Here is a 25,010-nt window from a genome sequence, read left to right as displayed (position 1 = left end):
AACCAAGCCTCTTTTCTAATTTTAGAGAAATCTAGGTGTGTGTGTGTGTGTGTGTGTGTGTGTGTGTGTGTGTGTGTGTGTGTGTGTGTGTGTGTGTGTGTGTGTGTGTGTGTGTGTGTGTGTGTGTGTGTGTGTGTGTGTGTGTGTGTCAGGTAGCACCTTCCAGTATCAGACTGAGGTGTGGACGAGCTGCAGTCATGTACAGTATGAGCTCACACCCTTCACACAGTCAGATGTAAATGATTCAACGAGAAGATATTTTTATGCTGCTGGACTTGATTATTAAAAAGGGCAGAAAGGCCTCACGTTCATCTCAGCACCGTTTGCACATCGTATTGTTCGGTGTTAAGATGTCTGCAGGAGAAGTCTTTGGGCGCCACCTTGTGGTAGCAGTGTGTTGTTATAGTTGTTTTAGGTTTAGAGGTTAGGTTAGGTTAGGTTAGGTAGTTACTTTATTAATCCCCGAGGGGAAATTAAAAAAAAAAAAATTTTACATTTCTCCTCAGTTAACACAGACGCTGTAATATGGAAAATTGGCACATCTGTCTCTCCTAAGCACGTAGTTTGTTTTGAATTGCATTTACAATCATTTCTGTAGTTTAATCAAACATACTGCAGCATCTGATTCAGTAAACTCTCGTTTTGTGCAAAAATTTAAAAAGGATTAATAACAATAAATAAGCAGAGTTACTTTAAAGACAATAAGGATACATGTAATGTTACAGGCTGTGGTTTTTATAGGTCATTGTGTTGTAAGCGAGATCTCATTCATTTAGACTACTGAGCAGGCCAATAATTAAGCCTGCAACATTCAACATAATGTTAAGTGTAGCAAGACTTTTGTAAAGGGAGTTTTTTGTTTACAATAATGAAACAACAAAGACAAATATGATTAGTTTTTGTTTATATCAAAAGTCTTTTTACAAAATCATTCATTACACATGTATATACAAGTTTCAGTCTTTCGATTCCATGTGATGTTTCTGTGGGACAGAAACCTTCAACTATTAATAATTTGGGTTTGAAGTTTTTCAAAGCATCTCAACTAAAAGATACAGATGATTCGTACAAAACAATATAAAATTAAACTAAAAGTGTGATGCGATGTTTTAGCTCATCAAAGTTCAAATCCATTTTAAAGCATTCATGATGACACACAAATGAGAAAACAACTGTGTATGCTTACAAAAAGCATGCTTTATTTATTTTCATAAAAATAAACCATAAGTCAACAAAAAAAGCACGAAGGTAATGGATGTTCCTGCCACAAGGCCTCAAGGATGAACAGTATCACAGTAAATTCAGAGTAAAGTTCAAGTTCAGTACAAAACTTTAAATTTAAACAATTGGGAATTAAAGGTGAACAAAGAAGAAAATGTAGGGAAATTTATTAAATCTAATACAGTTGGATTTTTATCTTCAGTGTAATTCAACGTTGAACGTAAATTTTGGTCAAATCCAGTTCCGACATGACTCCAACCCCAGGTGACAACTGACAACATGAAAAGTTCACAGAGTAAGAAAACAAAGAGGTCTTCTTCATTATGAGGTGTCCATGGAACCCGTTTCTGAAAAGGAAGAGCAAAATATCTTGTTCATTCATCATGTAAAGTGAAACTTGTATACTCTGCATAATATTTTTTTAATTAGATGGAAGAGCAGAGCCTTCGAGTGCAGCATTTAGCCGAGTTGGAATTAATTCATTTTCATATGCTTATTTTTCCATAGATCTCCTTCTTCTCTCTGCCTTGCTGTACGATGTAGAGCAGGTTGAATGAAAAGTGAAATCTCCACTAACGACTGCGGCAGATCACAGCAGGTTCCCTCGGGCAGGAGTCTGTTTTGGCATTCAGATGAACTGATTGCCTTTGATTTAACTTGTGTTTATGTGAACACAGCTTCGGTGTGAACTGTTGATCTGTGGGAACCAAAGCAGAGACGTTCTGCCGAGACCAGAGATGCAAGACGAACAGGAAACTCACGTGTTTCATTGAAGAGGAAGGAATCCTGATACTCCTTCATGTACTGAGAGGATCTGGCCTCATCCAGGAACAGAGAGTAAACCCTTTTAATGTCCTCCACCTGAACCTCTGTCCCCTGAATCAGACATGAAAACACAAATGATGCCAGCACTGAAAGAAATATAATCCATCAAATGATTCAAAGAAACCTGAGTTGATGATTATTTTTCTGAATTTATGTTACAGCCTCAGCAGTAAAGTCTGCTTGTTCCCACCGAGCTCACCTTGCGTTTACGACACACCAGTCCTGCAGTGCTGATCAGCTGGATGGCGTAACGTAGTGACGTTTCCATGCCGATACGAGTGAGGACGGTGTGAGCCTCCTCGCTCAGCTCCACATCCTCCTCCTCACACCTGAAGCACAAACATGCAGGTTTACTTCCTTTCTGTGATGCTGTGCAGATGGAAACAGAGAGGTGGCTGACGGCTGTTGATTCTCACCGGATCTTGAGGATCTGCCGCGTCTCTTTCTCGGTGTACGGGGAGGTGGCGATGATGAGCAGGCGATCCAGCAGGTCGATGGGGATCCCGTGAGGGCTCTGATAGTTGGTGCCGCGGATTCTGCAAAAAGAAGGTTAATATTCAGTGTTACATGTTAAATGTGAGAGACCAAAACTATAAATGTTTAATTCTTTAAAAGGTTCAGACTTTAAGATTAAGGGGATCTAGTGGCAGAAATGGAATTTAATATTCATAATTATGTTTTCATTAGTGTACAATCACCTGAAATAAGGATCTGCCATCTCAAACTAGATGCCACTAAATCCTACACACTGCTCCTTTTAATAATCAGCCTTTTCGTGAAATTGTAAGAAAAGTGGATTTTTTTCCTTTTTTTTTCTTTGTACTTTAACATATCTTGTATTCATTCTTAGTTTTTGTTTAGGATTACAAAGATGCATACATTTTTAGATAATTAATTCATAGGCAGATAATGTTTTAATAACGGTACATGGGGTGATAAAAAAAAAAAAAGTTCAGACACTGTCCCTGTTGTGCACAAAGGGAGCAGAGGAAAATAATAACTTTTGTAGGAAGTATTCCAAGTTATGTCACCGAATCAACATTCAACACTAAAGAACATCTGAGGTACAGGAATATTTATGAACACCGCTACGTGTATATTTGCGATTTTACCATGGATATGAGCAGAGAGCACATACAAATCTGTGTCAAACGAGAAATCAGCATCGAAGACACTTGAAAAAAAAATCTGAAAGTCCACGATAATGTAGCAAAGAGCCGGCGAGGTGTTTTGAGTGGCATTCATGTTTCAAGAGGGGGAAACATTCAGCACAAACAACCTGAACTGTAGCGTTAAGTATGACCTACAAAACACTGAAAGGACCAGATGACCACAGAGGTGGATCAACATGCAGAGGTGAGCTGTTTTGTCATTAACAGTACCGAGTGATGCCTCTGTTGGTGGCCATAATGAGAACTGGGGACAAGTCGCTCTCCAGGGCTCGGTTCAGGAAGGAGAAGCACTCCATGTCCAGCATATGGACCTCGTCAATGAATAACACCTGGAGAGACAGACAGTGTTAATTAGTTAAGTATAATCACAGAGACAACAAATACAAACAAACACCCAGACACTTAGACGTACCCCTGGGATGATCTCTGCCTTGCCTTCTTCCCTCCACTCACACACTTTGGCATTAATCTGCTCGCGGACTTCGGACTTGATCTCTCCGGTGTCTCCGGAGAAGAGAGCCAGGAAGCCTTGTGTGCGGCTGTTGATGACGTCGATTTCATGGAGGGACACTGTGTGGACCACCTCCTTTCTCTTCTGCAGCTCGCCCTCTGGACACTGTACAAACTGCGTCTTTAAAAATAGAAAAAAAAACAAATGCCACATTAACCATGTAGCCACAATCCAGAAAACATTGCATGGTTATATTATGAAAACAAGACTTAGCTGAAAAAGGCCACTGAAAGAGGTGGGGATGATATTCATATCTAATGCATACATGTGCATTCAAAAAGACTGTGATCTTAACAGTGGAAAAAAATCTCCTGTTGTTTGTCAGTAAGTTACAACAGCGGGATGTTCCTGATGTGCCGGCATACCTGAGCTCCCATGGCATCATAGTCTCTGGCTCTGGTGAAAGAGCGGCCCAACTTGCTGATCTTCCCCGTGGCTTTGTCGATGGTAATAACATCTCTGAGAAAAAAAAGGAAAACGGTTAGAATCATATGTGTTTGTCTGATCAGCCTGAGTGACATGAGACTGTAAATCTCAGATAACAAACAAGAGTTTGACTTACCCAGCTTGAACCTTCTCTTTACTGAGGCTGTCAATCATCTTGTTGCCCAAGTCATATATTGTTTCCATCTCAGTCGTCTTCAGAGTCAGCTTGCCCACCTTTGCACCCTGTTTGAAAGAATATCGTTTGAAGTAAATGGGTGAAACATCACCACTGCATGCATTCAGATATGCATTTTTATAGCATTTATAGATTGCTTCAGTTTCCTTCAACATGTAATATCAGTAATGACTCACTGCTGGTGTTTTCTGTGAAATGCTTTCCAAAGCAAGCAATATGGACAGATTCTGTGAGGCAATAAACTATGAGTGTATTTGTAGCCGACATCAGTGTAAGCAGCCTACCGTTCCAGTGGCTGGTCTATCAATCTGGATTTCCACCACCTCTCCTTCAATTATTTCTGTCTCCTCTCTGTAAATAAAACAACAAACACTGTGAAAAGAAATTCACCTCAAACAAAAAAAGAAGAACAAAACACAACGGTTGTGTTCGCTCACTCACTTGATCCTCACTCCGATGGCTTTTCTAAAAGCTTGGCTGAGTGCCTCGGTCTTGCTCATCTCCAGGGAGAAGATCTCACTACCAGCCAGTGCTGTAAAGGGTGTATCAGGGCCAAGAGATTGCGCAATACCTGCACACACAAAAAAAAGAAGTATCAGCTAGTCATCCTGGGAGCAGGAACAGTTGTTTTAACTTAAGCTAAAGACATCAACCCAAGGAAACAATATTACTTCTGGTGGAGGATGATCATGTGTTCTGGAAAGCCTCCAACGTAGTGCTTACCCATAGCGATGGCAGTCTTCCCTGTGCCAGGTTGCCCAGCAATCAGTACCGCTCTGCCAGCAATGTGGCCGTCTTTGATCATCTCCAAGATGACCCCTGCTGCCCGACGGGAGGCCAGCTGGCCGACCATCCCCTGAGACACCTGCAGGTGAACAGGAACAGGTATCCTTGAGCCCAAGTTCAACACATAACGCCCATCTGTGCCTCTTAGCGGACTAATCAGCTCAACATAAGGCTGTTTAAATTCAATATGCAGGGGTTGTTTATGTCACAACATTCATGCTCACATATTTATATATTTATTAGGAGATCCACATAATTCAAAACTCTGAATTGAAAGTCCAACGCTACCTGTCTCGGCTCCAACGCATCATCCAAACCCAGGCCACGAATGTGAGAATGTGCTCCTAAAAACAAGGAAAACAAACAAACAAACACAACAACCACTTTTGAAAGACAGAATAAAGACAGCTTGAATCAACACACATCACAGTAATCATTAATCATTTCATCGGTTGTGGATTAAAAACGTGGATTTCTCACCAATTCTCTCGATCCGTGTGACGTCACGAACCTCCGGGACCTTCGTCGCCGCCATCTGAGTTGAGTTACAACAAAACAGAAATATCTTCACAGGAGGAAACGAGATTCACCTCGAAGAAGTATTAAAACCTCACTGTCGTTTTAATGAGATGTTAAAAAGATAGTGTTTGATGGTTTTGGGCATCACGAGACACAAACATGTCAAACAAAAGAAAACGGCTCCTGTTTATATCCTAAACAACGACTTTACTGAAACCACAACAACACAAACACAGTTGAGCTGTTAACTAGTTAATTATTGTTAAAAACAAAAGATGTCCTGTTCAGTCGGTTGTCATAGAAACATCCTAACGACGCAAACAGCGGCTCAGAGGCGACGTGACGTTAGCCAGCTTTCTGCGGCTTTTATTCGTCATTGTTGTCCTTTTTTTAACACAATGAACGAAGGGCTCACGTGTCACAACAACACACTTGAGCAAACTGCCGTGTAGAAGCTGCACAACTCGTGTGTCTGTTGGTCCAAACAGCGCCGGAGTAGCAACGTGCAACGTAACGCTAGCTAATGTTATGTTAGCGAGCTAGCTCGCCCCGTTCACAGCGTTGTCTTCAGTAAATACTTCCCCGATAAACACGTGATGTTCCGGGGATAGACAGGATTTATATTACGCATGCTGCAACGCCAGAGAGTGACAGATTAAGGTGTACAATAATAAATAAATGAATCGTACTGCTCTACACTCACCTGTACAGCCACACTTGTGAAAACGTGAGAATGCGGCGCTTCTTTCTGAAGGTGCGTGGCGTAAATGTGTCCGACGAGAAACAAGTCCTGCTTTTTTCGACGTGGAAAGTTGACTTCCCTCTTGTGACCCGGATGTAAGTAACAGCGACGGCATGGAAACCTTGATAAAAAAATAATATAGCATACCTTTTAAAAAAAATGTGTCATTTAATTAGGGAATTATATTACGGTACAAATATGGATCTTAATTATACGTTTTAATCTGTGTATTTAATCTTATATACGCTGATATGTTGAGTGTCCTGTCTTCACGTGGTATTTTACATTTTACCACCTGTTGTTCTCAAACTTAATCAACTTAAAACCTATTAAAGACTTTCACTGGGCACATTACAACTTTCCTTTAACGTTTAATGTCACATGTAAGGCTGCCCCGTGCGCAATGTGGACATTTCAAAACAAACGTCCACGTATGGAGACTGGCTGGATTTGTCCAGGGGACTAGACTGTTTGAAATAGCCGACCCGATAATGAAAGATAATGGTCTTTCATAGGCCATAGGTAAACTAGAACCAGCACTGTTGCACTGTTTAAGCTTTTTCTTTTGTTCCACCAGTGAAACCATCTGAACTGTGCGTACAGAATACCTGCAGAAAGAGGTTGATGAAAGCAGCACTGCATCAATTTCTCCACTAGAGGAGGCTCCCAAGTTAGATTTATATGCAAGATATTTCTGTACCAGGAAGCTGCAACAGCCGGATTTACTGAAAATTGGCACCGATGATTGCAAACAATTCAACTTTGACAATCTTTTTGCATTTTGCCAGCAGTGATCTTTGCCTTTCTTTGTCACCAGCTCACTAAAATCAAACACTTGCCTACACAATCACAGTGTATTTCTTTTGGGCCAATCCAATTTGATGTATCTGTAAAAGGCAGCAACTAAAGTCAGAAATATTTTAACTCAATCTGAGTAGATGAGAATGTCACGAACACATGTAGCTCGAGATCCAGTAGTCTCTCCTTTTTACTATATTTATGCTATTGAAAAAAAACACAATCACACATGTGTTGTGCATGTCTGGAACCAGTATTTAATTCCAAATGTAATTTTAGAAAGCGTATAAACCAAGGGGACAACATCACTGAACAATGCAGGGACAAGCTCACCTGCTGTCTACAACCTTAAGGGTTCGGTAGGAGTTTTTCATATCCTCTCTTCTATATCTTCAAAGTTCCCCCTTCAGGCTTAAGCTTAAAATTCTACAACCTGAAGTCACTTCACCTCAACATCCCAGAAGAAGGACACTGAACGCTGCAGCGGATTTATTTTTTTCACCTGTCACCAACTGTGATGTTTCCGCATGTGTAGTCATTGGCTTGTGTTTAAACAAAACAGACACTTTTCTGACAACCAGACTTCTAACTTGCTTTACAGTAAAACAATCCCCACCAGTTCAAATTGGATATAGTTTAATCTCCTACAGTTAGGCTATTGATTGTTACTCAAGTAGTCACTTTTGCAGCTACTTTAGTGGAGAAGAAAGATTGTGTGTTGCAGTGGATCCAGAGTTTTAATTAATAACTTGATGATAAAGATCTTTGGAGTCAGAGTGGATCATACCTTCATTCAACGTACCACGAAATGAGTCTCAGCCATGTGTGAACTCAGGAGCCTCTCAGTTACACCTCACTTGTTTCTGTACAACATGTCCCAAACCTCTCAGACCTCCACAAAACCAACACTGCTGTTCAAACACAAAACTTTCATTATAACACACAAACAAATACTCTCTCTCTAGTCCAGTCTCAAAGGTTTATACATTTTATTATGGGTGTTTATTAATGTATTTACTTGAAATGTTAGTGATGCTGGTAATGCAAGGACATTTTTAATATTAACACAGGGATTTCTGATCTCACAGACCAGAAAAATAAACTATATAGAGCATGTGTGTATATATAGATGAAACGGAAAAGTTGTAATAATTTTTCATTAGTATTTTCAGAATACGTCCCAAATCCTGAGTTTGTCCTGATTAAATGATGCAGGGGTTATATGAATTAAAGAATGAATAAATGAAAACTATTTTTTTTCATATCCAGTTTAACATTTTAATGCATGCAGGGTGAGATTAACTTGAAAAGTAAGATGGGTAATTTGTCATGATAGAAAGAAAATTGAACATTTTATGTTTGTTTCAAATCTTTATTGATAAAAAAAATAAGTGTATTACAGCCTTTATATAAATTATATACACAGATTTCAATCAAGTACAGCCTTCATCATTTCAAAGTATAATTTGAATACTCATTGACTTTCTGCACCTAATTTTACATTTCATACATTTTGATTTGCATCCATCATTAACAGTTTCCCTGATCCACACACTGCATAATGTAAAAAGTCTTGGAAAAGCGTTATAACATCACACAATAGTAAATATTTATTTTGAATCTGTACCAAAACTGAATTACTGTTGTACACTGATCACTGGACATGTGTAATCACAGCTGGATGATGGTCACAGCTGAGTCGTACCAAACCCAGAAGCCCGGGTAGACATCTTCACTGAAAGAGCACTTGAAGCGGTGGAGGAGAGACATGGTGTCGCCCACAGAGTAGAAAGCGAGAGAACCCCCGGCGTGGTCCAGGAAGACACCAATGCGGGAGGAGTACGCCGCATTGATCTCGACCTGGTCCTTGTTGTGGCGGGCGGAGTAGCTGGAGTCAGAGCAGAAGAGGCTCCATGACTTGCGGTTGTAGCCGATACGGCAGCTGTCACCGTAACCCGTCCTCTTGATGCCTTTGTAGGTGACTCCGACTGCAGCCCCCTCCCCGCTCCAGTCCATCTCCCAGTAGTAGGCGCCTCCAGAGAGGGGCTCCTTACACAGGACCTGGGGCAGGGAGTCGAACCTGGCGGGGCTTTCACTGTAGGACTGGGGGTCTTTCTTGAGGGCCGCTTTCCTGTTTCCTCGAGACAAGTAGAGCTGTCTGTAGGCTGTGTTCGGGTCCAGTGTGAGCTGGCAAGCATCTAGGAAGGAAGACAAGATAAATTGAACATTTACCTAACGAGGAAACATTTAACTCAAACTGCTCGGGTTAAATGTAAATGAGCTGAAGCACCCCTCCCCATCGCACCACTAACTGGAAGGTCCCAGAGGTTAGCAGAATGTGATTAATATTTCTAGGTCTGTTAGATGGTTAACTAATTTCTGCCACAACATGCTTTGAAGGAACAGCGGGAGACCCTCTGGCTGGATACACAGAAATCAGAATAATCACAGGGGTTAGATGTCACCTGCCTGCTGTGCACCTCCACCTCTGCAGGTCACAGTTGGTGGGCCATCCGATGGCCTCGGCTAGATCTGCCCGGCCTATTATCTGGAACGCCACAGGTATCAACACTGTTTGTGAGTTTGACCACGAACAGAAGACCACCAAAGACCTTTTTTTTTTTATATATATATATATATATATATTTTATTTATTTTTTTATTTTTTTTCTATTTTTTTTTTTTTCTAATCTGACAGAGTGGCAGCTTTTTCATGTACTCAGTGAAAAAGAAGGAGGGAGCAATTAAACTGCAACTTTAGAAAAATCACAGCTGTGCAAGGGCCAGCTGACTAATATATTTACAGTGAATCAGTCCCAGTCTCTGTCAGCACTGTGGGACATACAGTAGTTACTGAAATTGGATTTTGTGGTCAGCCACAGGGTCTGACAGAGAAGCTCATCAGCATGTAAATTGCCTGAAGCGCTGAAAAAAGCGAGAGAGCAAAGAATTGTGTGGCTGCAGAAAACAGAATTGGAGAAGAGAAGCTGAGACTCACATCTCATGAAGTCTTCCCTGTACTGAGGCTCCTGGACAGGAACAGACTTGTACATGGCAGCTTCATCACCTGTGGAAATAAACATTTATATTTAAATATCAGATTAAGAAATAATCATAGCTGCATATCACAAATAAATCATTTCTACAACACCATGCTAGTAATTAAAATGAAATTGGTCAACAATACTTTGTGTAATACTTGTGTTATTCCTATGATTTGACAATAATGAAAGAGAAAACAGATCCAATGTAAGATGTTGGTATTCCTCTAATATTAATCTAAGTACTCTAAAACTGTGAAACTATAAATGAAGCTGATCTGAACTGTCCAAGATCATGCGACGTTGCTGATTTTTATCTTGTGTGTTGATGACATTCCTGATCAAAGGAAACTTTTAACCCTGGTAACTGAGTCACTCCAGGAAGCCCTCCAATGAAAATCATGGCCAGGCATCAGGACCGCATAAAGCTTCACTGCGTACAAAGGAAACTGTAAACTCTGTCTGACTTTTCCTGGTCCTGCAGTATTTACAGTTTGAGTGACTGTTTTATCCAAGTACCATATCTGGGCTGGCTTAATGCATCAACTAAAAACACTCAGTACTAAAGATATGACCACCCTACGTTGTCCACAGCAGCAAGAAGCAAGTTAATTTTCTTGAACTCACTTTTTATCGACTGTCTCTTTTTGGATTCATCCAGTTGGCAGAAGATCATTTTGTTAACTGCAAAAACAAAAGATATTTAAAAAAAAAAAAAAAAAAAAGCAGTGATGATATGTTCATAACATGTTGACAGTAATACAGGAGGATTCATACCACTGCGAACCATTTAAATTCTCATATGTGTCTTATCTGTGGCTCCACACTCACCTGCTTTGGCTACTTTAACCAGCTCATCATTGCTGAATTCATTCAGGTGCTGCTTCATCTCGGAGACGGCCTTGGTCACCGGGCCGAAGGTGAAGTAGGGGTTGACGGTGACTGTCGGCAGCTCCTCGGCATCCGTCTGGGCGATCAGCATTTGGTAACTCTGATGACAAGAAACAGCAACGTTGTTACTGTGTTTTACTAGAATTGATAGATGCAGTGACCGACCATGCCTGTTAGTGTCTGTGAGTTACCTGGATGAAGTGGATGTGGTCCTCAGTGCGGGACAGCTGTGTGATCTCGTTGTCTCTCCTCTTCAGGTCGGCGATCTCGTGGGTCAGACGCTCCACGTGGCCCTCTGCATTGTTGAGTGCTGCCCTCTTGTTGGTGGATATCAGCTTGGTCATCTCCTGCTGCATCCTCTCGATGGAGCGCATCATGTCGCTAAACATCTTCTCGCATTCCTGCAGCGCCCTGTGGGCCGAGTTCTGCACAGCAAACATGGAGGTATATGAGGTAAGTCACACACTGGTTTTACTTGCACAGTGAGAGGAGTTGTCATCACTCCTACGAGAAGGAATGTTGTCAGTGCTGGTAGTGAACTTTCCATCCACTCTATAGTGGTTAGTCTGGTCTTATCGGTCTGATGAATGATGGTGGCACAAACCTTGAGAGCGTCCACTGCTTGTTTGAGTTCCTCCATCTGCTTGAGGCGGTCGTGAATCTTCTCCTGGATCTCAGCCTGGGTGGCTCCCAGCCGTTGCTATGAGTTAAACAACAGGCATTGTTGATGATTATTTTGACAATAACTCCACAAATCGGCAACTTAAAGTTACTAAATCGAGATTTTGTTCAAATGTAAATGCCAGCTGCAGCTCAGAGTTGTCGCTGGAAGCTGTGTATGCTGTTAACAGCCTTTATGTAAAACATGTGTGTCTCAAACGGCCTCAGGCTTCTGTTTATGACTCATTTCATCTGTTGTCAGCTGCTCTTTCATGCTTTACGTGCAACCGTTAAATCTACATGTAAACGCTCAGAGTCATAAATGACGAAATGTATGTTTAACAATACTTGTGTACTCATGTACACAAAGCACATTATAGCATTATTAGTGGACCTGTTGCAAAACCAGTGACAGCCTGATACACCCGTGTTGTGCAGTTAAAGTGTCGCCTACCTGTTCCTCGGCTCTCTCCTGCTCAGCTGAAACCATGTCGTGACCTTTGTGTTCTTTCACCGTACACAGCACACAGATACACATCTGGTCGGTGCGACAGAACAGCTCCAGACCCTTCTGATGCTGCGGACAGATCTGCCGGTCCAGGTGGCCGATTTCATCCACCAGCTTGTGCCTTTTAAAAGTGGCCGACTCGTAGTGAGGCTTGAGGTGCTTCTCGCAGTAGGAGGCCAGACACATCAGGCAGGTCTTGATGGCTTTGTGCTTCTTGCCAATGCAGATGTCGCAGCCTACATCCTGGGGTCCTGCGTAGTTGTAGTCAGGGGACGGAGGTGGAGGTGGGAAGGATTCAGAGTTGCGTTGGATGGTGGAGTGCCGCGAGCCTCCCATGCGTCTGGGAGTGGGCCTCTTGTTGTAGGCGACCCTGCATTGTGGGCAGAGGTACGAGCCCGAGGGATCAGCATGGTCCCAGTATGTCTTCAGGCAAATGGAGCAGAAGACATGTCCACACGGGATGGACACGGGGTCCCGGAGATGTTCCTTACATAGGTGGCAGCTTTCCTGGTCAGAAGACATGGAGACAAATTGGTGGGGTTCTCTCTAATACATTGAAGATGCTGCGAACACAAGCACTGACTTGTGTCAGTACAGTGACAAAGTGTTCCTACAGGTAGTACAGGTGCAATTTATATTGAGTAAACAGAGAGGAGGCTAAACTGGTTAAACCGAAACCAGTAAAAGAAGGGCGGGGACATACAAGGACACCGTGAATGATTCCATCTGTTGCAGAATGTGAGAACGAATGAAATGTGTGATCGAAAGATACAACTTCTGGCCTTGTGTGTATATTTAGATGGGCAACAATGTAGTTCCTCATTTATTTATTTTTTATTCTTGGCACTAAAAAAAATAACTTTTAGGATTCTATATATTTTTGGAGCAGTCAGAGCATGAAAGAGTAGAACAATTTTATTCCCACAAAAGTGTTAGTGAAAGACAAAGACATTTAAAAGAAGCTGAAGGAAAGATGTGTCACACTTTACAGTTGAGTGTTAAAGATTGCCTGGAGACACATTGTTCCCTTTGGGCATGTGATGATACCCAATCAAGACACAGTACAAACTGACCTCTCACTGGAGAAGAGATTATTTTTTGACTAATGATGATAACAGCTCATATTCTGATACTCAACAGTGACTCCTTTCATTGTGATAATGGATGAAGTACATTGATGCCAAATGAACCATTTAGTCGGCTTTTCCACATTTTTCAGTTGGTTTGGTGGTCTTGATCCAGTGAAATGTTAACCTTCACCTCACCTCTGACCTCACCTTAATTATCAACTCATTTCACTTTGCATTTCATTACCGCTGATGTCCTCTGACAGGAGGCCTGCAGTTTCTATCGGTCAGCACTGAGACTGTATTTCTGTAGCATAAGCTCAACTGTAAAACTCTCTCCATATAAGACCGTCTGTTTTTTGGAAGCCAAGTCAATTATGAGAATGTTTCCCTTCCCGAGCTGAAAACCTTCCTCTGTATATTTCATCTTCCAGTGAACACACCTCCCAGCCAAGATGGAGTTTCGGGGCTGTTGAAATGGAGATAGGAATGCAACTACACTTGATAGCCCAGATAACAGGAGGGCCGAAAAAGCCTGCTTAAAAGATTCCATTGTGTTTGAGCCAGCAGGGCCTGGCCAGAGTGCCGGTGCATGATGGGGTCTGTTGTCTGTCATCAACAGTAGCTACAGCTGACATGCAAGACTAAATGTAGCATCTTATTTGACCAAAACTCCAGTGACGGTCATACAGCTCACTGAAAGGGCTGCAACAGTTACTGACACTTCATGAAGTGAAGATGAAGATTTTAAAAAAGACCAAATTAATGTTAACAAAAAAACTATATTGACATATTAATTGTAAATTAGTCTGTTTTCATTTTGACCTTCAAAAGACCTTGACCCACTGATCTGCTCAATATTACAAACTTACAAGAAGGCTGCAAATTATATTTTAAATGATAACATTTCATCTAATGGTTTGACAAAGGTAGTATTAATGGTTAATAAAAAAAATTATGATAAAGTAAACCTCATCTTATTTCTAATTACAGACAAACACAACAAAAAATGGCAGTTATAGAAGATAAAAAGGCTGTTTGAGTCACTTTCCAGAGTTTCTCTGAAATATCTGCTCATCCGACTGCAAACTGACCTCATACCAGAAACATTTTACGGCTCTTCTAAACACTGAAACTGGCTGTGATTCAACAACAACATCTGAAGACATCTTATATTACTTTCACACAATGCCTCTTGTCCTCTTTACAAACCTATGTGTCCCTTCAGTCACTATTTTTAGCCATGAGCTGGACTTTGTGTCCATAAAACAAAAATATTGAATTTTTATGGAGAAGAAAAATATGCGAACCTGCGCTACACTGAGCCTTGATATGTGAGCTACCCGACACACATTTTAACACCGAAAAAAATCTATTTAATTGCAAACAGAACTCTAAGTAGGCCTTACAAACAAGATCAATGAACATCTTTCAAAAGTTTATGACTCACATGAGACCCTCTCTTTGCTTAGAAGGATGCATCCCAAAACACAAACATGCTTCCTTTCAGTGTTTACAAGTGGGCTTATTTTGAACCTTCAATTTGGCTGTTTGACTCGACTATTTGCTCATCATGTATGTTATGTCATACATATAGTCTGAGCTTTTAGGCAAAACATGCACACTATTTGGATTTTTCTGTAAAATCTGTATATTTTTATCATGACAGCCTAAAAATGCGAGACCATTTCTTTGGGTTTAGTTCGGTTTTGTTTAGAACTTCACTTCTTCTCTCCTAAATGCATATCTGATAAACATTAGTACATTTTTCTCATCTGCCAACTGAGTCTGTTGTGACTACCTTTATGCAGCCATTTTTATTCCCATCTGGACATTCCTCTTAAACTTTGTGTATTGACCAGCAACGACAGATGTGCCCAGTTTTTTCTCATACCACGTTTAAATATTGTCTTCCTTTCGTCCACTCACTCTCAATAAATCGGGTCTTTGTTTCCTTCGTTCAAAAAGCCCTGAAGAACACACATTCACCGCACCTTAATGAAGGTTGACCTTTCACCTTGAACTTGGATTTGGCTGCAGATGACTGTGGAGTTTCTGTCTGCTTCATGGAAGAAAACAGAAACTTATAACAAGCCTGCTACTGAGGCTGTGGCTCAGTTGGTAGAGTGGGTTGCACACTAATCAGAAAGTTGGTGGCTCAGTCCCCAGCTCCCCCTGTCCACATGCCTAAGTGTCCTTGAGCAAGACACTGAACCCTAAGTTGCTCCCGATGGTGTACCATCAGCGTGTGAATGTGCTCCTGATGGCAGCACCTTGCACGGTGATCAGTCTCATTAGTGTGTGAATGGGTGAATGGAAAAACCATGTTAAAGCGCTTTGAGACCAAAAGGTGAAAAAGCGCTATACAAGTACAGACCATTTACTCTTTCAAGAGATTTGTCATTAAACCTGTTAAAGTGCCCTGTATCCTAAACTTTACCAGGCTTCAAATCTAAATGAACAAATGTGCGTGCGCTGTATAGATTTTTTTTCCTATCGCTCTCATATATATCTGAGCCATTTTTACAGTTTTGTCCCTGAGCAGTGGTGCTCTCCAATAACAGGTAGTTAATCTGTAAGCACAGAAAGCTCCCTCCACTATGCAGGAAGGAAGGAAAACTGCCTTATCAGAAACCTGACCAAATATGGAGAGGTGAAACTACCTAGTGCATGAAGTAATGCTTGATATGTGTACTGTTCTATCTATGTGTTTTACTTCCAAAGTGCTAACATAGATAAACAGCCAGCCAAACTCCTTTTCAAGAGCCAGGAATGCAAGCGTGCTTGCTCCTTTGATGACTTCATACAAATTAAATCAGGTTGACTGCTGAATCGGAGTGAAACTAGAAAAGAAAATACAAAACATCTTAATTGACTGCAATATGAATAACAGATAAATATAAACAGCATTATGTTGATATTTACCTCAAAATCCTAACAAAAGTCACCATTCTTAATCATTCAGCACATGAAGAACATAAAACACTTACAGCCATTGCTTTCTGAGGAATACAGACGAAGGATTACTGTGGTTTAAACATGGGATGCCACACTTCCTGCTTCATTACAGAACAATATAAATTGAAGGTGGACCCTTCTTAGAACAATAAATGTACTTTTATACATGCTTACAGATCAGCAAAATACATGGCAAAACTGAATTTAAAATTTATATCAGACAGGGTTTTTTTTTCATTTGGGAATTTCAAATTAATCCTGAGCAGCAGACTGAAAAATACTGAATGTTTTGTCATGTTTTGAATGTAATGTTAGTTTTGGTGGTAACCAGTAGATTAGGCCTGATTGAAATGCTAGTGAGCGGCTCTGATTTCAGCAGACACTTCACGCTGCAGACAGAGTCGGGTCTCCTCAGGAGTTTTCCCCTGGCTTGTTTTTAATAATAATAGATGAGGTAACTCTAAGTGGAACATTTTATGATCTGAAAAGAATGCAACATAACTTGTCATCCATTGCAACACACCTGCACCTGACACAAATGCTCTGTTTGCATGTGCACATTTGTGTGTGGGGGTGTGTGTTTCCATTTGCTCTCCTACACACAAGTATTTTCTCTCTGCTGTACAAACAGATACTATCCACATATCTACAGTTACAAATTGACTTGTAGAAGTGAACCGACTGGTCAGACTGGTCTAAAGGCAAATATTAACAACTGTAAACTCCAGCTGCTCTTTGACAAACAGAAAGTTAAACTTCCAAACAAATTCTTCAGGGTAAAAGAAGTAAGCAGAGGAGATTGAAACTACTTAGAAACTCTGTTGCAGCTCAGAGTGTCTGTGTTTGTTTATTGGGTGGTCCCTTAAATTCCTACAGTACCTTCAGCTGCATTTATGTTTGTCGGACTATAACCGGTCTGAGACAATGGCGATTCTGTCTGACAACAATAGGTGGAAATACAGCTGCCAAGGAGTGTGTGCACAATACATCCACAGATGAGCCACATGAGAAATTTAAGAGTAAAGGAAGCTGCAGGGAAAATGGAAACAGTTTCTTGCACGTTAGCTGTGTCACTGCTTTTGTTTTTCACATTTCATTCATTCTCTTTCTCTCTCTGATCTCTCTCCTATTCTGTCTGCCAGCCTTCTCTCTCTCTCTCTCTCTCTCTCTCCCTCTCTCCCTCTCCCTCTCTCCCTCTCTCTCTCCCTCTCTCTCCCTCCCTCCTTGCTCAACCTGCTTATCTGCACTGGGCAGGGCTCAATATCCTCACAGCACAAGAGGAGGGCCTTGTCTGCTTTCAATCAATAACCTCTGGAATTCAGAAATACAAGTAGGTCCTGTCTCTGTTAGGCTGTACCACACTCTTGAGGGCGGGCTCCCAGGCACACTCGGTGAAATCTCTCCCTGTCTGCGCCTGGCACTCTCTCTGTCTGTTTCCACAGGTCTGACGGTGTTTGGAGCCCATCACCATGGCTGATCACACCTCTCCAGATTACTTCAGCTGCTCCCTGTGTCTCAGCCTTCTCAGGGACCCGGTGGCCATCCCTTGTGGCCACAGCTTCTGTATGGACTGCATCAGTGGCTACTGGAATGAGGCTGACTACACAGGAATTTACATTTGTCCCCAGTGTAAGATCACATTCACCCAGAGGCCCGTGCTGCGGCCCAACGCCACTCTGAGCATGGTGGCTGAGAAGATCAAGAAGAGCGGTATCAACCTCAACCTCAACGCGTCCCAGGGCAACATCTATGCCGGACCGAGTGACGTCCCCTGCGACTTTTGTACTGGGAAGAAGTTAAAGGCTGTGAAGTCCTGTCTGAACTGTCTGGCATCTTACTGCGAGAAGCACTTGAAGCCTCACTATGAATCAGCCACATTCAAAAGGCACAAGCTGGTGGACGAGTTGGGAAACCTGGACAGGAAGATCTGCCCGCAGCACCAGAAGTCCCTGGAGCTCTTCTGTCGGACAGACCAGATGTGTATCTGTGCCATCTGCACAGTCAGTGAACACAGGGGCCATGACATCGTCTCCGCTGAGGCGGAGAGGGGCGAGAAACAGGTAAGAAATCCTCCTGTATCTGCTGATTCCTCTTTTTATTTGACAAACAAACACCACAGTAGTTACAAAATGAAAACTTTTATATCAGAAACACACAGTCTGCGGAGTAATTTGTCTTCAAGCTCACAGGCTGTTTTTTCCATCTCCTGCCCCTGCACTATGACTGGCGCTTGTACTTTGACCCATTTCACCAGCGCTATCAGCTACTGAAGGATTTCACCACCGCCAAAACAAATCCGGCTCTCTGATTAGCTGGACGCAGGAAGGGGGGAAGGGAGGGGGCGTGTCTTGTGTAGTTATCACCACTGAAAGCTGCTTTTCCAGAGAATGTGGTGATCCAGCTGTGGATACACACAGAAACTGGAGACTTCCTTCAGCACCGGTTCCCACCTGTGGGAGTCGGTTTGTAAAGACACTGGAATGTCAGGGAGTGAAAGACACTCACCACCTCAGCTCACTGACAATGTTGTAACTACAGCAAATGGATGAGTCACCTACTACATAGCCTGTAAAACAATGTAGATAAGAAAGTCAGTAGATACTGTGGTGTAAATCTGTGAGAAGCTGCAATATGAGTGATTTAAGATTGTTTTTATAGCTGTCAGGAATATGGGTGACCAGATTTTTATGCCACAATCAAGTAATATTTAATCCTTTGCAACATGGAGCTTTTGATTTCTCTCATCCAGAGATTTACAACCTGAGTCTCACCATCTCCCTCCCACTCCTGCTCCCTCTCCTCCCTCTCCAGCTCCCCTGCCCCTCCTCTGTTGACCCCCTCCCCTCCTTAGATTCCCCACATTCCTCAAGCTTATCTTGAAGAATGGGTTGGTGGGCTTGAGTAAAAACTGAATTAGAAGCCCTCTGTGCTGCATGTCAGCGGCTGGCTGTGTGCACCTTGAAACATCTCTTTAAAAGTCAGGCAGCCGTAGATTCACATTCCTGACGTGGCCAGAATTCCTCTACAGATTTTTACCCCCCCCCTCCTCCTGGTCTGAGATAAAAGCAGGCCGTATTAAGGAGATTCTTTGAGTGGGGTTTATTAACCATGCCAAAGGGCCTCCCCAACATATCCCTCACTGAGAAAGAATGTTCCTACTGATCTGACAAATATGAGGCTTTACATCTTGTACATTAAAACAGCAAAACATTCAGCTGCATCTACCTGATTTTATGTTCTTTATGTGGTCAGTGACTGTAACACTGCCTAAAAAAACTAAAGGAAGCCAGCAGGGCTATCAGCATGGGAGTGAACGTTTTGAAAAACAGTGAAATAGATGACTCCTTTTTTTTCAGAAACTCTTGGGAGTCTCCCAAGCTGAGATTAGACAAAAAAGCCAGGAAAGAGTGAAGGAGCTGGAAGAACTCAAGACCGCCGTGGATTCACTGAAGGTAGGAGTTCATGTTGAGAAATGGCCGATTGTGTCTTTTTTTTGTTTTTTTCTTCACACAAAACAAACGCTATAAAATGTTCATCAAAGATCAAGGCTTCAAGTTTGTTCTGTAAAGCACTGACATGCCGGGTGTTCTGTCCAGAACTCGGCCCAAAGAGCCATGGTGGACAGCCAGAAGATGTTCGAGGACATGATCCGCTCCATCGAGAGGATGAGGTCGGAGGTGACCAAGCTGATCGGCATCAACGAGAAGGCGGCTTTCAACCAAGCCGAGGCTTTGATCGAGCGACTGGAACAAGAGATCGATGAACTGAAGAAAAAGGAGTCCGGCCTCAAGCAGCTCCACAGCACCGAGGACCACATCCACTTCCTGCAGGTAACGTACATTTAATGATGTTCAGGTCAGCTGGTGGCATCACCCAACACATATAAGGCAGTGTATGGTCAGAGTCATTCTCTAAAGTTTATGTGTTAGTGCCACACATTTGGGTGCTATTCTGATTTGGACCAAATACCAGTAAATATATCACACTGAAATATTTAGTACTTGTGGATGTGGCTTTTAATAAAATTTCCTAAAACGTACACAGGGCGTCCATGTTTATGGTGACACCTTAAAGCAATATCAAGGCCTTTAATGATCAATATAATCAACTGCAGCGTTTTTAATATCATCATAATGTGTCTCAGTGTTAAGAAGGCAAAGTTAGATACACTTATGTCATCATTATTAGGGCCCGAGCACCGATGGTGCGAAAGCTCTATTGTTCTTCAATCAGTTATTATTCTCTGTAAACAACTGCATTTTTGGAGGCTTTATCATATTCAAAAACTCATGAAAGTTGGTAGCGCTTCTCTCCCGGCAAAAAATCTCGTATTTTAGTGGAGTCGCGAGTGGGCGTGGCCAAATGGCTCGCTAACGCCCCCTAAAGAGATGCCCCAGCAGCTACATTTACCTACATGCACGAAATTCAGTGGACAAAAAAGTTCACTTTTTCAATTTCTCCAAACCTTTCAGCTTCACTAAAAGTTGAATCACCATCAACAGGCCAAGGTGGAATTTGAACCATTAATAGAAACCTTGGTGAAGTAGAATCTTGTACCTGTTGAGTTAACCAGACTGTTGGTTGAGTCACTGGAAAGCTCTGAGTGAACTCAGAAACACTTTCCCCGCCGGGACTCGTCTTTCAGCGCTGAAAATAGTCCAGCGGTCTACGAACACAGCTTCAGAGCAGGGAACGACCTCATGAGGATGAATACAAATCAATAACAAAAAATAAAGGGTGTGTCTAATTCTTCTTGGAGTTCTGTCCAAACTACCACAAACTTTATCCCCCAAAATTCCATTAATACATTTTAATGCTATACCATGACTTTTTTTTTTATATTTCAGAAGACATGCGCAGTGATTAGAGCATTTGCCTCAGTGAGAAATAACTTGGTTCAATCCCCACTTGAGACATGCATGTCAGTTCAGAAAAAGTTCATGCTCCAAAAAGTGTAATAAAAAAAAAAAAAAGTCAAAGTATGTCATCCAAAAAGTGACTCAAAAGTCATTTTTGTATATAAAATATAGCATAGCCAGGGCGATGTGGCTAAGTTTGATGTTTCGCCTTGACACAGAAAGTTGATGTTTAAGGTCAAACGATGCTCCAAACCTCACGAAACATTGCACATGCGTCAGGCACCAACTTTCATGAGTTTTTGAAGATGTTAAAGCCGCCAAAAAAAAAGGACATTCTTTTTTAAGAAGAATAAGGAACAAGATCGAGAAAAAAAAATTAAAACTGCAAACGGGAGTATACGGACCCTCGCGTGGGACTCGCATATCACTGCTTGCAGTTTTAATTATGACGATGCCTCAAACTTAACCTGTCAAAGTAAACTCAGTCAACACTATGCGTTAACATTCGTCACCACACTCGCTTCCCTTTTCTCGTCAGAACTTCAACTACCTCTGCACCCCCACCGATGACGGCTTCCTCCCCAGAGTGACGGTGAACCCAGACTTCTCCTTCGGCGCCGTCAGGAAAGCCGTGGCTGAGATTAAGGAGCGCATCGAGGAGTATGGCAGGGAGGAGCTGCTCAAGATCTCCAAGTCAGGTCGGACCTCAGCCGCATAAACACCATACACGACGGGCAAAAAGCACCGAAAAAATACCCTCCTGCTGAACGTGAATGTGATCTTCTTTACAGTGAGTGAGGTGCCGGTGTACACCACGGAGAGCCGGACGTTGGACAGAAGGAGCAGAGGTAAGCGCCGGCACGTCATATCGCGACACAAGGCTGTAACAGGTTCATTATTATTCAGGTTCGCCGTAAAATATCGGAGACAAACCACAAAGCGGCACAGTACATACTTCAGTTAAAAGCACTGGCAGACCACATCAACGAAAGAAATGGAGGCATTTGTGTGGGTGCGTGCAGTTCACCTTGACCTAACGCAGTGCTTCCTCGTGTGCAGGCAAAGAAGTGACCGTGGACAGCGCTCCTCCTCCAGAGCCAAGAAGCAGAGCGGATTTTGTTAAATGTAAGTAGCTGGTGAATCTCCCTGAAACAAGACTTTGCAACTCAATTGTGGAAAATAACTCAGTTCTTTCTCTACAGTACTGTTTGTACAGTTTTGAGGTATTTGTACTACACTACAATTCAGAGGGAAATTTAGACACTGTTTGTTGTTACCTCCCAGACTCAGATCATGAATACAAAATTGAATGAGTAATTATGTCCTATGTATTAGTATAGTCTAAACTGCAACATTAAAGTGATGCTTACACATTAATACAACAGTAACATGAATTGTTTTTTCAATTATATAATAATGTATATATGTTATTTAAAAAATGGGTCATTCATTAAAAGGAATTCTTTTATTTTAGGCACATTTCACTGCAAATACTTTTGTAGTTCTTTTCACGTACACTTTCTCATGTAGGATTCTTCTATGTTGTTTTACTGCTTATTTTATGAAGCTCTTCTTCCACAACTGCTGCAATTCAATTCCACCCCATTTCAATACGCTGTTTAAAAGAATAAAATGAATTCTCCTCCTCCAGACTTCTGCCAGCTGAAGTTGGACCCGAGCACGGCCTACAAGGAGCTGTACATCTCTGAAAACAGCAGAAAAGTCGTCCGCACCAGGGACCTGCAGCCCTACGGAGACAACTCCGACAGGTTTGACAGCTTCGCCCAGGTGCTGTGCCGAGAGGCCTTGTCCGGAGGACGCTTCTACTGGGAGATCGAGTGGAGCGGGGAGTTCTCCATCGGCGTGGCCTACAGGGGCATCAGTCGGAAGGGGAAAGGCTCGCTGTGTCTGCTGGGCTACAACGACAAATCCTGGAGTCTCCTGTGTTCTGACACGGGCTACTCTGCCTGGCACAACCGGGTGGACAAAGCCGTGAACGGCCCCCACTCCCCCAGGATAGGCGTGTACCTGGACCACACTGCAGGTGTGCTGGCATTTTACAGCATAGGCAACACCATGACCCTCCTGCACAGGTTTGAGACCTCATTTGTTGAGCCCATCTATCCAGGCTTTGGAGTCGGAACCTCGGTCAAGATCTGCAACATGAAGTGAACATGCAGTATATTTGAAGTCTCATTACGAAATATGTGTTTCTCATAATATACAGCAATGCTCTTGAAATATGTTTTTGCAACAATTTTAAAACTGTACCAAACCACATTAATGAAATTGCACAGCTTGTTTTAGAAGGAAAATGTTCTTTCCAGATGTTTCCCACTTTTTTAAACTCTTGACAGCACAAAATGTATTATGTTTTGCATTGTGCTGTCAAATCACATTTTCATTATAGTTTTTTAAGACATTATTGAAACATAATTACTGTTTAATCACACAAGTACAATATAAAGAAAAGTGTTATTTCTGTTATTATAGTTTCAGAAGAATATTCCATTGTCGTCACATTTTGGCTTTTGTATCAGATGCTGAGATTCCTCAGTTTTATTTTCACATGAACTAACCTTTATTTAATTTTGTGTATGTTTACTTAGATAATGGACCACCAGAGTATAATTCCTATTAAAAAAAAGACTTTTGTAACAAAATTATTCATTGATAGTTCTAAATAAAGAACTGAATAAATTAAGAGTTTTGTGTTTTTAAGTTATTAAAAAGTATTTACATAACTGGACCAAATTAGGTCATACGTGAATCAACAGATCAAATGCATTATTGGGTTAGAAATGATCGGACTGTCTGATATGGATTTAAGAGATATTTGCTCCAAATATTTGATTTCTTTGTGCTTTTACAAATACAAGATTCAAGGAGTTCCAAAGATTTCTGTGTCAATGCAGTAAAATTTGAACTTCCGCTTTAATCAAGAGCTTCACTGGTATGTGAACCTTTGTAATCATATGTATCTGTGAATAACCAAAGCAACTGCTCTGAAACGAATCTTCAGTATTAAAACATAAATTCTTGAGCATTGATAATAGCGCCCTCTGCTGGTTGGAGGTGAGGAAATGAGCTGAAATAAAAATGTAATGATGAAATCTTTAGTCAAGCAGCCAAATTATGAGCAGCACTGTTCTGTTCTGACTGTAAACTTCAAAGGTGGATCACATGTCAGAAAATATGACATTATATTATACATTATAACCCAATGCTTCAGCAGTGGTGTATTCCAAAGTACAGAGTGCTGTTACACCTGTCCAAACAGCAGAACACAGCACAGGGTACCGTTACCTCTGCATACAAAAATCTAAATTGCTTTCACTGCACAACATCAAAATGTTGGGTTTTTTTGTATTTTTTTAAAGGTGACAGAAGAGTACTTTGTTGTATCTCCTGGTTTTCTCCAGACAAACTGACATATTTTTGATCTGCATACTGGTTCATGAAATAATGTATCACACCTTAACGCTTTAAGACTTTCACACAACGAACATTTGCCATTAAAAAAAGGTGTTCACTAATAGCATTAAAGATGGTTCTGTTTTCTGAGTTAACCAGCATGGACCCTTAAACAAACCTAAATACATTCATTATTGGATATCTCATCCATTATTTACACAATTTTTACTACAGTCAAAATATCCTCAGCACAAAAGGTAAACTGAATATGAACTCTTCCACTATCATTAACAAAATATACTGCATGGAAGATTCCAAGGTACATTTCCTATAGCTGTGTCAAATATAAGAATTTTACATAACAGATCATGTTTAGTAATTAACCTAACATCATAGCATGTAATAAAGGTATTATC

General features: G+C 41.6%; 3 protein-coding genes across 6 annotated transcripts; 1 reads left to right on the top strand and 2 right to left on the bottom strand.

Moving 5' to 3' along the window:
• Positions 1-1,175: 1,175 nt before the first annotated feature.
• Positions 1,176-6,425, bottom strand: ruvbl2 (RuvB-like AAA ATPase 2). Of its 2 annotated transcripts, none has more exons than XM_069700716.1 (14): positions 6,360-6,425; positions 5,618-5,672; positions 5,426-5,481; positions 5,075-5,216; positions 4,793-4,922; positions 4,636-4,702; positions 4,292-4,398; positions 4,095-4,188; positions 3,631-3,849; positions 3,429-3,547; positions 2,463-2,582; positions 2,246-2,375; positions 1,983-2,097; positions 1,176-1,568 (listed from the first exon to the last, which is right to left on the bottom strand). In XM_069700716.1, exons 2-14 carry the CDS (start codon positions 5,670-5,672, stop codon positions 1,543-1,545), a joined length of 1,380 nt encoding a protein of 459 aa, XP_069556817.1. In that variant the 5' UTR covers positions 6,360-6,425; the 3' UTR covers positions 1,176-1,542. The 2 variants fall into 2 exon arrangements, with proteins under 2 accessions (XP_069556817.1, XP_069556818.1); XM_069700717.1 differs by lacking the exon at positions 6,360-6,425 and adding an exon at positions 6,089-6,218.
• Positions 6,426-8,559: 2,134 nt separating this feature from the next.
• Positions 8,560-12,895, bottom strand: ftr83 (finTRIM family, member 83). Of its 2 annotated transcripts, XM_069700714.1 has the most exons (8): positions 12,243-12,895; positions 11,733-11,828; positions 11,320-11,553; positions 11,069-11,228; positions 10,865-10,921; positions 10,195-10,263; positions 9,666-9,744; positions 9,306-9,394 (listed from the first exon to the last, which is right to left on the bottom strand). In XM_069700714.1, the coding sequence occupies exons 1-7, from the start codon at positions 12,816-12,818 to the stop codon at positions 9,692-9,694; spliced, it is 1,245 nt and encodes a 414-aa protein (XP_069556815.1). In that variant the 5' UTR covers positions 12,819-12,895; the 3' UTR covers positions 9,306-9,394; positions 9,666-9,691. The 2 variants fall into 2 exon arrangements, with proteins under 2 accessions (XP_069556814.1, XP_069556815.1); XM_069700713.1 differs by lacking the exon at positions 9,666-9,744 and having other exon boundaries at positions 8,560-9,394.
• ftr82 (finTRIM family, member 82) lies at positions 11,491-23,884 on the top strand. Of its 2 annotated transcripts, none has more exons than XM_069700712.1 (8): positions 11,491-11,581; positions 17,764-18,381; positions 19,678-19,773; positions 19,918-20,151; positions 21,719-21,878; positions 21,972-22,028; positions 22,240-22,305; positions 22,832-23,884. In XM_069700712.1, exons 2-8 carry the CDS (start codon positions 17,791-17,793, stop codon positions 23,350-23,352), a joined length of 1,725 nt encoding a protein of 574 aa, XP_069556813.1. In that variant the 5' UTR covers positions 11,491-11,581; positions 17,764-17,790; the 3' UTR covers positions 23,353-23,884. The 2 variants fall into 2 exon arrangements, with proteins under 2 accessions (XP_069556813.1, XP_069556812.1); XM_069700711.1 differs by lacking the exon at positions 11,491-11,581 and adding an exon at positions 17,497-17,651.
• The last annotated feature ends 1,126 nt before the right edge of the window (positions 23,885-25,010 follow it).

Source organism: Brachyistius frenatus, unplaced genomic scaffold (genome assembly GCF_029030835.1).
Source record: "Brachyistius frenatus isolate BFR_SWC_R1_liver_20210118 unplaced genomic scaffold, ASM2903083v1 Contig_34, whole genome shotgun sequence".
NCBI classification, from domain to species: domain Eukaryota; kingdom Metazoa; phylum Chordata; class Actinopteri; family Embiotocidae; genus Brachyistius; species Brachyistius frenatus.
This window is presented reverse-complemented; position numbering and strand designations above follow the sequence as displayed.